Source organism: Cordyceps fumosorosea (assembly GCF_001636725.1).
Source record: "Cordyceps fumosorosea ARSEF 2679 chromosome Unknown scaffold_28, whole genome shotgun sequence".
Lineage (NCBI taxonomy): Eukaryota > Fungi > Ascomycota > Sordariomycetes > Hypocreales > Cordycipitaceae > Cordyceps > Cordyceps fumosorosea.
Genome location: NW_017387328.1, coordinates 180,987 through 195,946, shown reverse-complemented (window position 1 = coordinate 195,946; position 14,960 = coordinate 180,987). Strand labels below are relative to the sequence as shown.

Here is a 14,960-nt window from a genome sequence, read left to right as displayed (position 1 = left end):
AAGCCGTGGCAGCCGCCGGGGTCGCGGAGCCATCCGTGGCCGTCGCGGGCGTGGCCCATCCGGCAGCTTGCGATCCCCATCGTCCGCCATTAGCACGAATTAAAAAATTGCTCATGTATGTACATAGCGGTGGATTGGTACACTGTATGATTTGAACACGGCCTCGGCGTGCATCGAAGGATTCCAGCATTTACAGCATTTTTCTTTCATTGGGAATGACATTATGGACCTGCGTTGAGATTTCGGCATGGATTTGCATCGTGGCGGGAACTGACATGACATGATACTGCATTTTTTGCTCATAGAGCATGGTAGACAAGTTCACGCATTCAATGTATGACTAGAGGGCAATTACAGCATTATTCGGCCAGACAGACCGTAGCTGCAAACAAGTACGTGATCGCATTTTATGTTGGTATGGTGGATAAATTCGAAATGCCAGTAAACTGATTGTTGAAGCATGCTTTGTATGTTCTATCAACGTCCCGCGCCAGCACCGCCAGCACCTCCAGCACCTCCAGCACCTCCGGCACCTCCAGGAGGAGCACCGCCTCCCATCATGTTGCGGGCCCTAACTTATACATTAGCATCCCGCGTACAGGCTTGCTCACAAATTCATGTAGAGAGGGATACTTACATCTCGGCAATGTTGGGGTCGCTCATGAGGCTGTTGAGGTCGGGCATGCCGCCGCCGGAGCCGAACTGGTTAGCCATGTCGCGGATGCGGGGGTTGCTCATGAGGTTGCTCATCATGTCGGGGTTGCTCATGATGTTCTGGGCCATGCTGGCGAACATGGGGTTGCTCATGATGGAGCTCAGGTCCGGCATGCCGCCCGCACCGCCGGCGCCACCGCCGCCAAACATGCCGGCCAGGCTCGCGAGGTCCGGCATGCCTCCAGCGCCGGCGCCACCGGGCGCCGCATCGCGACTGGCGGCGACGTCGTCGGCGCCGCCCAGCTCCTCGACGCGGCGCTTGGCGGTCTCGTAGCCCTTCTTCATGGCGTCGGAGCCGCCGTTGCCCTCGTGCTCGATGCCCTGGGCGTAGGCAGCGGCCGAGTGCGCGGCCGCGCGGTTGCTCAGGAACACGGCGTTGCGCGGGTGCAGCGCGAGCGCCTGCGTGTACAGGTCGATGGCGGTGGCGTAGTCCTTGGCGGCCATGGCGGCGTTGCCCTGGCTCTTGAGACCGTCGGCCTCGCGCTTCTTGTCCTCGGAGACGGGTTCCTCTTCGGCAGCGGCGGCGGGTGCGGCGGGGGTTTCACCAGAGGTGGCGGCGGCGGGGGATGCGGCGGCCGCGGCGGCCTTGTTGCGAGTCTTGGCCACCTCGTAGACGGAGTAGATTTGCAGCAGGTTCTGCGCACCAATGGCGCCCGCGACGGCCGCCTTGTCGGTCGGGTCCACCTTGAAGGACTCGGCGATGCAGTTGATGGCCACCTCCACCGAGTCCTGGTCGTCGGCGGTCAGCGTGCCATCGGTGGTCGAGGTGGAGAGAAAGTCGCAGATTGCGAGAGCGAGCTTCTGCTTGGAGGTGAGAGAGGCCTAAAATGAGCGCAGGAAGAGTGGCTGTTAGCAAAGAGGAACGACATTGTAACGCTCGTCAAGAGGCGAAGCCCGGAGCCGAGGGCTAAGTTGGGCCAGGGTCTGGTGGTGCGAATGGCGGGGTTGGGCCGCTGAGAACGCTGAGGGGCGAAAAAGGAGGATGCAGCCGGGAGGGAAGATTCCGTACCATTTTGAAGGGGGTTCGGGTGTCGAAAACGGGACGACGAGGGTGAGGAGGAAGAGGGATGGAGATACAGTGAACCCAGCGGTGATGGGATTTGGCAGTGCGGGAGCAACAAGGTCGGAAGGAAAAAAGGTGGGCTGCTTTTCTGCCGACGCCACTACGGTGAAGCGGGATACGTGTTGTGGTGTGCCTGGCATCACATCACTAATTTACAAGTCACTAAGCCAGGGATTTTTAAGTTTTAATTACAAAAAGCAACTTAACTTCTAGCAAAGTAAACAAATCTAGACTCCAAATCCATGCATTATCGGTCTTTTGTACAAATGAAGAGCAGAATAAAGCGAGTGGCCCTACTTCCTCTGCCGTCTTGGGCGGTCCACGTTCTTGACCCGACGGTTTGACAGCGCCGCCACCTTGCGCGTCTTGGTGTAGACGCGGAGCATGTCGCGCAGCACAATGTACAGGCACCCTCCGACCAGGCTGCGTCCCCATTGCTGCTGGAAGAGGCCCAGGCGGGCCCCGGCACTGCCGTGGCGCATCCAAGGGTTGCGCGCCGGCGCCGCGGTCCACTGCTTCGGCAGCACGAGACGCAGCGCCTCGCCGGCGGCGAAGCAGACGCCAGGCAGGATAAGGGCGCTCACGAGGGCGCTGGACACGTTTGACAGCAACTCTCCGAGGCCCATACGTCGCACAGGCGCGGCCGGCGCTTCGTGGTTGGCGGCGGGTTGGTCGCCCGCACCATCTGCAGGTTGCGCAGCAAGCGGCACAACCGGGGCTGGCGCGGCATCACCAGCCGCGTTGGCATCACCGTTGTCATCCGCCAGTTCTGGCATATCTGCGTGATCTGCGCCAGCGGCGCCATCACGTACACCATGGCCAGCCTCGGCCATGTCCAGCTCCTCGACAATGACTTCCAGCATGAGGTCACCGTCACCCTCGCCCTCTGCCTGACCGTCGGGCTCCTCGCCCCGGAGCTCGATCTGGAAATCGCCGACTCGCGGCTCGTCGTCACCCTCGTCCGCGCGGAGCGCATCAATGAGCGTCTGCATGATGCCGAGGATGCCACCCTGGGCGCGGGCCGCTTCGGCAGCCGCGTTCTGGTTCCCGTTTTGGCCGGGCTCCTGACGAGGCTGGACGGGCGGCAAGCCCAGCAGCTGGCGGTTCATACGGAGCTCATAGGGGAGGACGAGCTCGTTGTAGAGGTTGAGGTAGACGGAGCGAATGTACGGGAAGGCGGCCATGGCGAGCTGCGGTGACGGCGGCCAGGCAAAGAACTTGTCGTCGTGCAGGACGTGGTAGATGCCGTACTGTAAGCTGTCAGGATCAACGCAACGGCACGGCGCGCACCGGAATCTGTAAACTTACAAAAGACGCCGAAGGCAGGAAAACCTTGTCGCTCATCCAGCCGGGGAAGAAGTATCCCAGCAGCAGGGCCGGGGCGACGTTCATGAGCGTCAGCGCATTTGCGATGCGTCCGCGCGCAAAAGCCAGCGGCGCCGCGCGCCTGCCGTCAATCATCATCTCGGGCCCCATGACGAAGCGCATCGTGGCGTCCTTGCCGGCAAACGCCCAGAGCGCCACGGCGCCGTACATTTGCATGCTGAACTGGACGCCCATCGACGCGGCCGTGAAGAGCATCAGCGGGCTCGCGCGCCGGAAGCGCCGGTGCACCACGTCCGTCAGCGCGACGATGGGGTCCCACGCGCCCTCCATCTCGACCGCCGACTTGCAGACCGGGCAGAGCAGCGGCCGCCCGGAGCGTTCGCAGTCCGTCACCCACGACAGCATGCAGTCCTGGTGCGCCTCGAGCGTGCACGGGCACGGGTCTACCCAGCTGCCGGCCGGGTCGCTGGGCTCCTCGTCGGTCAGGCAGATGAAGCAGCGGCGCGGTGCGTCGGGGGCGCGTGGTGCGGTGATGGCATCCGCGGCGGCGGCGGCCGGGAGGTTCGGGCCCGCATCGGCGGCGAGCGCGTCTTTGTCTGGTGCGTCCATCGATGATGCGTTTCGTCGATGACTTTTCTTCTTTTGCTTAGCTGGCGGGGGCGGCTATTGCATTGTTCAATCGGGCGACGTGCGGCGGCAGGGGGTGTGAAGTCGTGGCAGCAGCGCGAGTCGGGCAGCGAAGGGGAGGAATGGCGGAGACGGCGGGGTAGTGTGGATATGGGTGAAGCATGCAAAGAGGTGGGTGAAGACGAGATGAGGTGAACAAAATCGAAAGTGGGCGTATGAGCGTTGGACCGGCGTGAATCAGGCCGTCGGCGATGAAAAGCGTTGAATGCGTTATGGCCGAGGCAAACGGCGTTGAGCTCTGTTGGTGACATCAGGTGGCGGAGCTGGCCAATGGGAGGGCCAGCTGAACGGCGTCCAGGTTTCCCAGGAAATTTGGTCGGAATCGTGATTCATCTGTAAAAGAAAAATAAAGGAACCCGTGATTTATGCTGGCTTTGTTCTTTAAGAATTGTCTGAATGAAATTCGACTACAGATCAGGCAGAAAGGGAATGCCAACAAGGTGGTAAGGATGGCAGGGAACAGGTCCATACGACGCCCTAGTCAGCGTTTGTACCTTACGGAGTAAATACCCATCACTTCTTCTACAACAGTTGCATCTCGTCTACTCCGTACAAATTAAATAGCAGCTTCATCAAGAATTGAAACGAGTTGTTCTTCGAGTTTAAATTACCTTCGCATATTCGCTCGTAGCGCCATGCATGACGTGTCACATCCAAGCACTACTTGCTCAGTATTATGCCCAACCAACAAAGTGCTAGGATAGCATCACGTATGAACCATGCGAGGTTGCGAAATACGTATCCATCTATACACGGAAAGGGCAAACCTAACGAGTACATATGCCTCCTGATCGACGGGGATATCAGATGGCGGTTGTTCCCGTCCCGAGTCGCCGTGCGGTAGTATGAGCAAGTTACCACCCGGATGGCCTGACCTAGCCATCCCCGATCGTATAAAAGCACCGCAAACCTCCTCACCACCCCCTTGTCATGTTGTCATCCTGTATAAATACCGGCATGTATTTACGCGTCCCAAAACGACGAGGCGCCATGCAGCGACCGAAAGTCTGCAGCCGATGCGCAGTCGGTTGAGCAATACCACCCATCAAGCCCCGCCACATCCACGACAACAGCACCACCACCGCCCCGCGCCGGAGCCATGACGCCGCTGTTGGCCGCCGACCTCACCCGGCGGGTTCTTCTGGCCCTTGAGGCGTGCGTCGTCATCTTGGCGACCCTTCACTCGGTCCACGCCGCCGTCACCGCCGGCCGTCTGCAGTCGCTGCAGTGTTCAATCGGCCATGGCAGCGAGCAGGACTGCGCCGACTCCGACGACACTACAAGGTACACACTTGCCCCCCATCAACAAGTAGCAAGTTTTTACTCACCTACGTTTCGTATAGCCTCGTCACCTCAGGCCTCGCGTTAGCCATCCTCTCCAACGTCGTGCTGCTCGCGCGCGTCGCGTTGCTGCCGCTGCGGCATTTTCCTCGGTCCGTCGGCCTGCTGTACGACGTGCTGATGGCCACGCTCTGGCTGCTCGGCCTCGCGCAGCTGCTGCTGCTCACGCGCGCGACGGCCCGAAACGTGAGCACCGGCGCCGTCGTCGACACGGATGGCAGGGTGGTGGTGACGTGCTGGCGGCTGCGCGGCGTGGCCGTGGCCTCGGCCGCCGCCGCGCTGTACGCCGGCCGACTGCTGTTCGAGCTGGGCTGTATGCTGGTGTCGTCCGAGTACCGACCGATACGAGAACGGGACGAGTGGGAGCTGGAAAAGGGTGCTCGTTGCGCGACGGCCGATGCACGGCAGGCGTACAGTCCTGTTTTAGCATTCTTTCCCGACCACAACGTTTACGACTACTACGACGACGACAACGACGACGATCACTAGCAGGCAGAGGGAACACGGGCAAGGCTCGTGGGCTTGCAGGTCACACAGTGTCTGCATGATGCAGGCGGGCTGGCTTGGATAGTAACGCTCTCAATATCGATCACGGAGCTGAGCCGATCCGGCGTGGCGAGAGAAATCTCCTGCAAGCCCAGCGAGCTCAAAGTGCGCCATTTGGGATAGATTTTACAGTATATTGCACTCGACTCAATCACGAATATGTTTTGTTTTTAACAAAGATTTATTATTGCCTAATTCTCAGCTACCGACATTTATTTGTGCTGTGCTTTCACGTTAGTTCAGAGTTCTTTACCGATGACGACCGAGCAGCGGTAAACGTACGGGGCAGTTGGAGCAAGTGCAGCCAGAGCCGCAGTTGCAGGAGCCAGAGGTAGAGCAGCCACAGTCACCCATGATGAAGGTTTGTTGGTTGGTTGGTTGGTGAAAAGGAGTTGTTTGTGTAGATTTGGTATTGATGTGAAATGATGAAGGAAGAAGGTTCAGAGGAAAGGGCACAGACTCGAAGGTGGGCTTTTATTTGTAGGCGGGAGAGAGGGGGAGGGGGTGAGAAGGAGGGGCAGCAGCGAGAAGGCTAACGACTTGACATGACGGACTGAGCGGCGTGCATCATGCTGCGCCGGCAGAGGTCGGATTCAACGATGCTTTGCGGGTAGTCCCTAGTTAGTAGTTGTTGATCCCTCTCCCTCTGTCTACGTGCCCAGCGCTTGGCTTCTCTCTGGCTTGCAATTTCTTGCCAATGGACCTGCCTCTTTCCGCCCTCCTTCGCATTCGTTGGCCAGCTTTGAGATGGGCCGCTCCGGCAAACTCCACCGCCACGATTTGCGGCATCTATGCTCTTATATGGTAGTTGGGCGAAATGTCATAATTTTGGCTAATCTTTCGCGTTTTCGACGTGTCAACGATGGCTTCGCCTCTAGCTACCCCACCCAAATGACACGACTGCGAGTCGTGGACGGACGGCTGCTGAACAAGGTTCGTCGGGGTCAGCAGAGCACGAGGCGTGGTTAGGCTGCTGATGCTCAGGGCTGATCTTTTCTTCCATCGGCTTCTTTATCTTGTCCGCATCGGATGGAGCTGCCCAAAGTACCCATGGTAAATAACGTCGTGAAGCTGCATACCCTAGAGTCCGTAAGTACAGTGGAAGGCTTTTGGTGCGGGATAGCAGGCTGGGGCGAAAGGCCCTGGAAGCACGTGCCGGGCCTAGAATGCTGTCTTTGTGATCCAGCGATTTGACAACGTTTGTAGAACCATGGTTCAGTTCAGTTTTCATGTCTTGATTGCCATGTTGGCGATTAATTGCCCATTGTGTCAATACACCGGTGCGACGGTGAGAATCAGCGCCACCTGGCATGCCAACTCCGGGATACCAAAAGGAGGAAATCAAAAGCCAAAGAAAAAAAAAAGAGCAAATATCTTCTGAAACATACATTTGGGCGTTGCGTCGCAGAAAACAGAAAGATGGCTGCAAGGCAATAAAACTTACGATGAAGTAAATAAAAAAGAACCCCCGCCTCTCGAAATTGAGGCACGAGGGGTAGCAACCCCACACTACGAGGCGCTCGGCCCCTGGTCCGACCCGGCGCCACTGGTCTAGTTTGGTAGGAAATTCCCAATATTTCGAGTGATAGCGAGGGAAAGCCAAGAGTCTCCGAATAATTCCCCGTAAGCGCACCATCCAGGAGCTTCTAAAATAGCGGGGAAAACATCTCATCAACACTGTCATTTACCTACCCCAAACTCCCCGCGACCCAGGCATGCGACCAACAAAAACCCTGTCCCCTCCCGTGTAACCTGATCATCTCGTCTCTTCTCGACCCTGCACTGTTGTTTGCTGCGCCTCTCCTGAAAATCCTGGGGATTTCAAACTGGGGCTAGGATCAAATAAAACAAAAAGAAAAGAAAAAAGCAACGCCCGCACACGAAGAACCACAGCCCCCTCCGGAATCACACACCGCGCGCAGCTCGACGAGATCGCCCACCACACGCAGCCGACCATGTCTTCCCCGTCCTCGTCGGTCCCGCGCGTCGCCTCCCTGGCTGACATCTACCCACGCGACGCCCTCGCTCAGCAGACGTCCCGCTGGAACGCCCTCTGCGCCCGTTTTCGGTCGGCCTACGGCCGCGATGCTGCACCCGCCTTCGTCGCCCGCTCGCCCGGCCGAGTCAACGTCATCGGCGAACACATCGACTACTCGCTGTACTCGGTGCTGCCCATGGCCATCACCGCCGACGCCATCCTTGCCGTGTCCTCTCGGCCGAGCGCCGGGCCGACCTACAGGGTCCGCATCGCAAACGTCGACGAGGCCAGGTTTCCCACGCGCGAATTTGTCCTCGACGCCGACGCCGACGTGGCCATTGACGCCACCGCCTCCGAGTGGACAAACTACTTCAAGAGCGGCCTCAAGGGGGCCCTGGCGCTTCTCAGGCAGAAAGCTAGCGCCTCTGGTGTTGAATTCCGCCCTTGCGACATGGACGTCGTCATGGACGGCACCGTTCCTGTGGGCGGGGGTCTCAGCTCCAGCGCCGCGTTTGTCAGTGCCAGCGCCCTGGCGGTCATGATGGCCAACAGCGACGCTCCCGTCGACAAGAAGGAACTGACCGAGCTGGCAATCGTCAGCGAGAGATACGTTGGCGTTTACTCTGGTGGGTAAGTACAAGCAAGCTCCCCTGTACCTTGTTTAAGCTGTATGTAGTTAGAGAGAGGGGGAGAGACAGAGTCACCAGTGCCTGTAGTTGTGATGAACTTCTAAACGCAACCAGGAACCTACTAACACATCTATCCTCAGGATGGACCAAGCCGCCTCCGTCCTCTCAGAACTTGGGTCTGCTCTGTTCGTCTCTTTTAGCCCGCAGCTTGATGCCAAGCCCGTCAAATTCCCTCGCACCAATCCGGAAGTCGCCTTCGTTATTGCGCAGTCCTTTGTCACATCAACAAAGCACGACACCGCTCCGACCCGCTACAACCTGCGCGTCGTCGAGTGCAGCCTAGCCGCCGCCTACCTCAACGCCGCGCTGAACCCACCGGGTGCAGCCCTGCCCCTCGACGCCGGGCCCCTGCGCATCAGCCTCAAGGGGTTTCATGACGCATATGCCACTGCTGCCGGCAACTTTGCAGCCGACGGCGTCGATCTGGAGGAACAGCTGCAGCGCCTCGTCAGCCTTGCTGGGGAGACGCTCACGCAGGAAGAAGGGTACACCCGCGAGGAGCTCGCCATTGTCCTGAAAGACTCAGTCGCAGCAGATTTGTCCAGACTTGCGGTCGACGAGGGCTGGCCTGTTGCTGCGGCTGGCGTCAACGATCCTGTCGCTGACCTGGAGCGTAGGTACATGTCCAAATTTACAGTCCGCGCCGATCGCTTCAAGCTGCGTCAGCGTGCTCTGCACGTATTCAGCGAGGCGCTCCGCGTAGTCCAGTTCCTCAAATTGCTCGAGAACGCCGAGCCTGGGAGCACCGACGTGAACCAGAAGCTTGGCGATCTCATGAACGCGACACAGGACTCATGCCGGGATCTCTACGAGTGCAGCTGCCCGGAAATCGACGATATTTGCCGCATCGCGCGCAGTGCAGGTGCCTATGGTAGCCGCCTGACAGGTGCTGGCTGGGGAGGCTGCACAGTGCACCTTGTGCCTGTCGACAAGGTGGACGCTGTCAGGGCAGCTCTCGAAAAGGAATACTATGCGACGAAGCGCCTCACCGAGGAGCAAAAGGCCCAGGCAGTTGTGGTTAGTCGGCCGGCCCGAGGCAGTGCTACCCTAGTCGGACACTCGGGGTCGTTTTCATTGTAAATAATAATAATAAATGAGTTAATGAATGGTGGTGCCGCATCAACACGAAGTACATGCATGTACTCTGGTCGAGGTTGACCAAAAGTCGTTTAGCGTGCGGATCGGGTAAGGGTCAAGTGGCATGGCGCAATGGCTTGCTGTCGACAGTTGTGCTGAGAGTCTTTGACTGCATGTAGTTAAATGCGATACACACGTAAAGTGCTGCCAATCATGACAGGGCGTGTTGGCCACGATATGAGGGGCCCGTGGCAGGTCTCCGACAACTGGGTGCGAAAACTACCAGTAACGTGCGCCATATTAACCGCTAATTTAGGGGAAATGGCCCCTCGGCTCGAAAATCGTCGTCGCGCCGATGTTAGGAGCGTGGCTTGATCTCGCACCCCGAGCCTAACGTTTGACTAGCTCTTGCGACCGGCCGAGTCTCGCTAACTGCAACTGGAATGCCGCCGAATGGAGGGAAGACTTGAATGGGATAGATCGTGTCGCTAGAGTTAACCTTGAAGTGTTGGCCAACGAAGATGGGCACAATCTCGTAATTTCACCACTGTTGGTGGCTGCAACAGGCCGGCCCCGTTCGGAGTGGACATTTTGGGTGGCTGCTCCGCTCCGCATGAGATGAGACAAGCACGAATAAGAATAGAGAATGCCAACGGCGGTCAACGGCCACGGCAGGAGGTCAGGAGACCGAGATCCCGACCCAAGCCGCCACGACGGATAGCAACGCCTAAAACAGGGCTCCTGGGCGCCATGTCGCAGCCCAGGTGCGCATCTCTGCATGCCATTGGCAGGCATAGGTTGGATCGTCGAGGGTTCGGCGTCCAAGGTCGGCGACACCGTCATGAGGTGGATCCGAAAAGGGTAATGAATAGGACTTGCTTCCTATTGTTCTCAGCGCACGGTCGGTGGAACCCGGGTGGTGATCCGCCAGCCTTGTCCGTGGGACGGCGGCGTTGGTGGACATTTGACAGGTGGTGATACCTGTGCAATGCAGTCGACGGTGGTTGGGTCGAGGACTTGAGCTCTGTCAGACTCGCATCTCCCAAACTATCCGAAAGCGATAGATTAAATTTAACCGGGCATCGAGCATCGCGCTGCGTTAAATTGCATGCTCAACTCCGTGTAGCCCCCTTCAGCTCAAGGATCTGGGAAAGTTAGCGCAGGCTGGTTAGCGCAAGATTTATTTCCAGACATTTGTGGGGGTTTGTCCTTTTGAATACAACACAATCAGCCGGCGCAACCGTCGGTAGGCTGAGGATGCATGAAAATAACAATTGGCCAAGGCTGACCACCGTTGGATTGGACCGCGGATAGGGTCTGGAATGTGTGCCGTAGGAAGGAACAAGTTGAGCAGTGCGTTTTGCAACTGTTTGCGAAAAGTTTGAAATAGCATAAGTTGCTGACAGGGATGTGGTTTGACGGTGCACGTGTTGATTGCGATCGCATAATGATGAAGATGGAGGTTGAGGTGATACCAAGATGAAAAAGAAAATAATTTTGCGTGTATCTGTTGGCAGTACGAATAAGAAAAGGTGCAAAACGCGGAGTATCCTAAACCGTACTTGCCAGCTGGTGGACAAAACAACTTCATCGGCTGTCGGCCCTCGCATCGTCAACATCCCCCGCCACCAGGCCTCCTCATTCATTCCAGCACATCACCCACCTCGCTGATCATCATCACCCACCCCATCCATCCACACCACCGCATTCACAATCGCCAATTCACACTTCGTCAAACATGTGCCCCCAATGCATTCGCCTGACGTCCCCACTGCTATTCAGCTTCCTCACTTGCATTAGTGTGCGTTTGCGTTTCGGAGATGCACCAACCCTTGAAAACGAGCGAACATCCTTCTAGAATGTTTCCCAATGCCACCACAAATCCCAACTCGACACCGCCCCAGCGTCAGCCCCGACGCCAATCCTCGCTGGCAAACTTTGGTCCGACGCATATCCAACTACCGATACTCTCCAAGGCTTGCTGTATTCATCAATCACAAGGTGGCCGACTCCACCTCTGCCGCCGCCAATCCGTCTCGACCTGCCCATTTCTTTTGCGCCTTGTTGGCCAGATCTCTGACCGAACCCCGCCGCCTTGCCCTGCTGGGTCATAGCACACAGTCTAAGATACCTTTATTACCTCGCGGGGCCATTCAAATCGAGGGGCACCCTGGTGCCTGGTCCTCTTTCACACTCACAGAGCCAACCACCATCACTTGTCACCCACAAGCAATCTACCAACACAATTCTGAACCAAGACTTGTGTAACTCGACTAAATCTGCTTTCAGAATAGCTTAAGTAGGACTTCTGTCTTACACCGTGGGCGTTTTCTGGCTCCACACGAGAAAAGCATCTCTACTTGACGTGGCGTGCTGCTAAACTAACTTCAGTCATCTGTCACGTCCAGGTACAACTAGGTACATCCCCTAGCCGGCCAGCTTCGCTGTTTGTGTGTCTGGAGGCAAGAGCTCAATTCAAGCTGGCAGCCTCATTAGCCTCGATGGGATTCATAAACCATCCATGTCCCCCGCCTCCCGTGCAGCCACGACTCCATCTTGCCTCACCCAACAGCAACTAACCAACCCGAAATCACCCGTCTGTTGGTAGTCTGCCTCGAACAACACGAGCTTCCTACCTACCAGAGAGTACATCAATTATCCCCAAGGTTCGGATACTTAGTCAAGTACGTGATAAGGATGTGCCAACCTATCTACGCATTGCTGACCGGTACAAGAGCATCATCCTTTTGCTTCGCTAGCGTTCGCAACAAAGCTTCCGGCAAAAAGCTTCCGTCTTTATTCCAAAGCATAAAAATAAAGTGGATGCAGCCATTCAGTTTCTACCTTCAATAAAGACCCCGTCATGAGACTCCCTATACCCAATTATCTGCCCGCCAGTTTTTATTCAGAGGACAGTGGCTTTTCAGCAGCAATCACAACACCAAGGTCGGCTTGCGCTTTCAAACACACAATGGGAGGAGTACCAAACACAATGGATATGGAGAAGGTTAAATCATTGATCCAGAGTATGCTGCAGCGGCTCCCTGAAGATCAGCGAATCACGTTTCTGCAGGGGCAGCTCGCTCAGTATGGAGTCCGAGGTTAGTTGGTCTCTTTCCACATTCAAAGTCAGCTCTAATAAAGCTTAGAACCGAGTTCTGAATCTTTCGACTTCTCAGCAAGCGGTCAACGGGTCAAGCGACCAAAAAGTAAGCCTAATATCTCTCAACGAAATGCAGCACGCGACTCTGCGTCGCCGCGCTCGACTTCGGGCACGGAACCCGGGCGAGACAAAGAGGGCCACCAATGTGGTTTTTGCAAAGAAATGAATCATATTGTCGTTTGCGCCAGGAAGAATGATTTAAAGCGACATATGGGAGATTTCCATCACGTCGTCACCGAGTTTCGCTGCCCAGTTCCGAATTGCACATTCCAAACGGAATCGAAGAGGCAATTTTCCCAGCACATCAAGACGGACGGACGCCACAAGCAAGTTGTTTCGAATAACGAGATTCATAACCACGAAGTAACCATCTGCGAGCCGGTTATTTTTGCTTGCGGTTTTGCCGACTGCACGATGCTGTTTGAGGCACCGCCAGCCGGCGATAACGGAAAAACATTCAGGGACTACATAGAGCATGTCATCAAGCACTATGACGACGAGAAATGTGCGGAATGGTCATACGAAACGAGAATGCGCAATCTCCTCAACCAAAGCCGCATGCACGGTTTTTCACAGAACGTCGACATGAGCCATCTGAGGTGGGATTGGATATACTCTACGGAATTGCGGCGCGAGTTGATAACCGGCAATATTACGAACAAGGAAGACACTATGCATCGTGCCTTTGGCCTTGGATCAGGGAACTTCGCCAGAGATGACATGGAGCGACGTCCAGTGCTAGCTCTGCGCGGACACCCGGCGGCGGCGAGAGGACGAGATCTCGGTAGAAGACGCCAACGTCTGCGCAAAAGCCAAGCCAGCGCAAATGGGTCTGCACAATACGACTACGAATCATCTTATCAGACACACGCTTCATGTTCAGAGTCTCTCGCATCTTCAGACATGGCGATGAGAAGGAGCGCTGATCCTCCGCTCTCGCCCGCACCGTACCCAGGCCCGGTGCACAATACGCCACCGACAACGCTGGGAGACGCCATGCCGCAGGTATTCGCAAGGGGCTCGCAAGAGGTCTTTATGGGAGCCGAGGCGAGCCAGCTTGACCCGCGAATGTATCCAGGCTACCCCGCACAGCGCGAGTTGCCGTCGTTTCTCATGGGCAATCCAGGCTTCATGATGGATACTGAGACCGGTTATATGCAACCGGGAATGAACAATCCGAAATTCTAGGATCTGGCTGGCGTATGCTCCAGGCCTGTTTCCTCGAACAGGTCATGGACCGCAGTTGGTCCTAGACAGGTCTTGAGCACGTCTGAAAATGTTGCTGTTCGGTGTGCTGATTGAAGCAGATATTGCAGTTGCTCGTACTGGCTGTCGACGAAGAAGGGTTGCTCTGAGTTTCTTTTTTTCTACGGAATATGGCTTATTTGTTCTCAAAGTTCCAGCGCTCTTGGTTCCATTGTACTGCCTGGGTTTGGTATATTTATGTTGGCGGCTTGTTTTCTTTCTTGTTCCCCCTCTCTCAACCCCCCGATTATCCTGCCGAGTTTCTACTCGATTTATTCTTCTCACACTTGCATGGGACCTTATAGACTGGAACGGCAAAGGCTCGAATATTGCGATCGATTTCGATCATGGATAGGCTCGAATACTTGATGACTGTTTAGATTCGGTGCACAGCAGTAATGCTGGACGGCGGCTTAGAATGAATTCACACCTTGTTTCTTGGAGTGCGAATACGAAATCCCTTTGTTTAAAGGACTATATGTAGAATTAGAAAGCGATTTCTCAGGGTGCAGCGGTTTCCAATCTAAGGATCTTCAACTCAGCTTTCCTGTTGAACTGTGTATATTACCCTACATTGCTTCGAATCTCCCACCCGGCAGGATCCCACCACCGTGTACTTGTACTGTGGTAAGGACTTACACCCTTTCCGTGTGTCGCCACCCGTTGCTTTCGCTCTTTGTTTTTTTGTTAGCCACACTCTTATTTTCTTTTAACTGGCAAGGAGATGTGGTGTGGATCTGTAATGGCATATTCCCCAACCTAGAACTTTCATAGCCTCGCGGCGTCTGGTCAATCAAAAGTTACGAAGATATCTCCTGGTTATTTTCTTTTAATTTGTTTTATTTCTACAGCGTTTCCGCGTCTCAAAGTAGGGCGTACCGTAGCGTATAACCAGCACATCAACGATTGACGCCATGAACGCGATCATCATTCATGCATAACCGCGGACCGGACGATTTATGCGGTGGCATCGGGACAAAGAAACGCTGGGCGAAGGGAAAAGAGGGAGAACGAGAAAAAGGGAAACTCGGGGACTAAGATTAGCTCGCATGGCGAGTGTAAATCCCGCGCGCGCCCGTGTATTACGAGTTTGGGCCAGCGGTTGAGGCGAAACACGGGGCTTTCATGCAG

The 14,960-nt window shown here is 56.0% G+C and overlaps 4 protein-coding genes across 4 annotated transcripts; 2 read left to right on the top strand and 2 right to left on the bottom strand.

Moving 5' to 3' along the window:
* Positions 1-477: 477 nt before the first annotated feature.
* ISF_08275 (hsc70 cochaperone) lies at positions 478-1,726 on the bottom strand (the record flags this gene model as incomplete). The annotated part of the gene is made up of 3 exons (XM_018851878.1): positions 478-571; positions 638-1,536; positions 1,724-1,726. 3 exons carry the CDS (start codon positions 1,724-1,726, stop codon positions 478-480), a joined length of 996 nt encoding a protein of 331 aa, XP_018700960.1.
* A 344-nt stretch (positions 1,727-2,070) lies between these two features.
* Positions 2,071-3,712, bottom strand: ISF_08274 (Zinc finger, RING/FYVE/PHD-type; the record flags this gene model as incomplete). The annotated part of the gene is made up of 2 exons (XM_018851877.1): positions 2,071-3,027; positions 3,086-3,712. The coding sequence occupies 2 exons, from the start codon at positions 3,710-3,712 to the stop codon at positions 2,071-2,073; spliced, it is 1,584 nt and encodes a 527-aa protein (XP_018700959.1).
* A 1,177-nt stretch (positions 3,713-4,889) lies between these two features.
* ISF_08273 (hypothetical protein) lies at positions 4,890-5,620 on the top strand (the record flags this gene model as incomplete). Its single annotated transcript, XM_018851876.1, has 2 exons — positions 4,890-5,074; positions 5,134-5,620. The coding sequence occupies 2 exons, from the start codon at positions 4,890-4,892 to the stop codon at positions 5,618-5,620; spliced, it is 672 nt and encodes a 223-aa protein (XP_018700958.1).
* Positions 5,621-7,632: 2,012 nt separating this feature from the next.
* On the top strand, positions 7,633-9,424 carry ISF_08272 (galactokinase; the record flags this gene model as incomplete). The annotated part of the gene is made up of 2 exons (XM_018851875.1): positions 7,633-8,285; positions 8,425-9,424. The coding sequence occupies 2 exons, from the start codon at positions 7,633-7,635 to the stop codon at positions 9,422-9,424; spliced, it is 1,653 nt and encodes a 550-aa protein (XP_018700957.1).
* Positions 9,425-14,960: the final 5,536 nt, after the last annotated feature.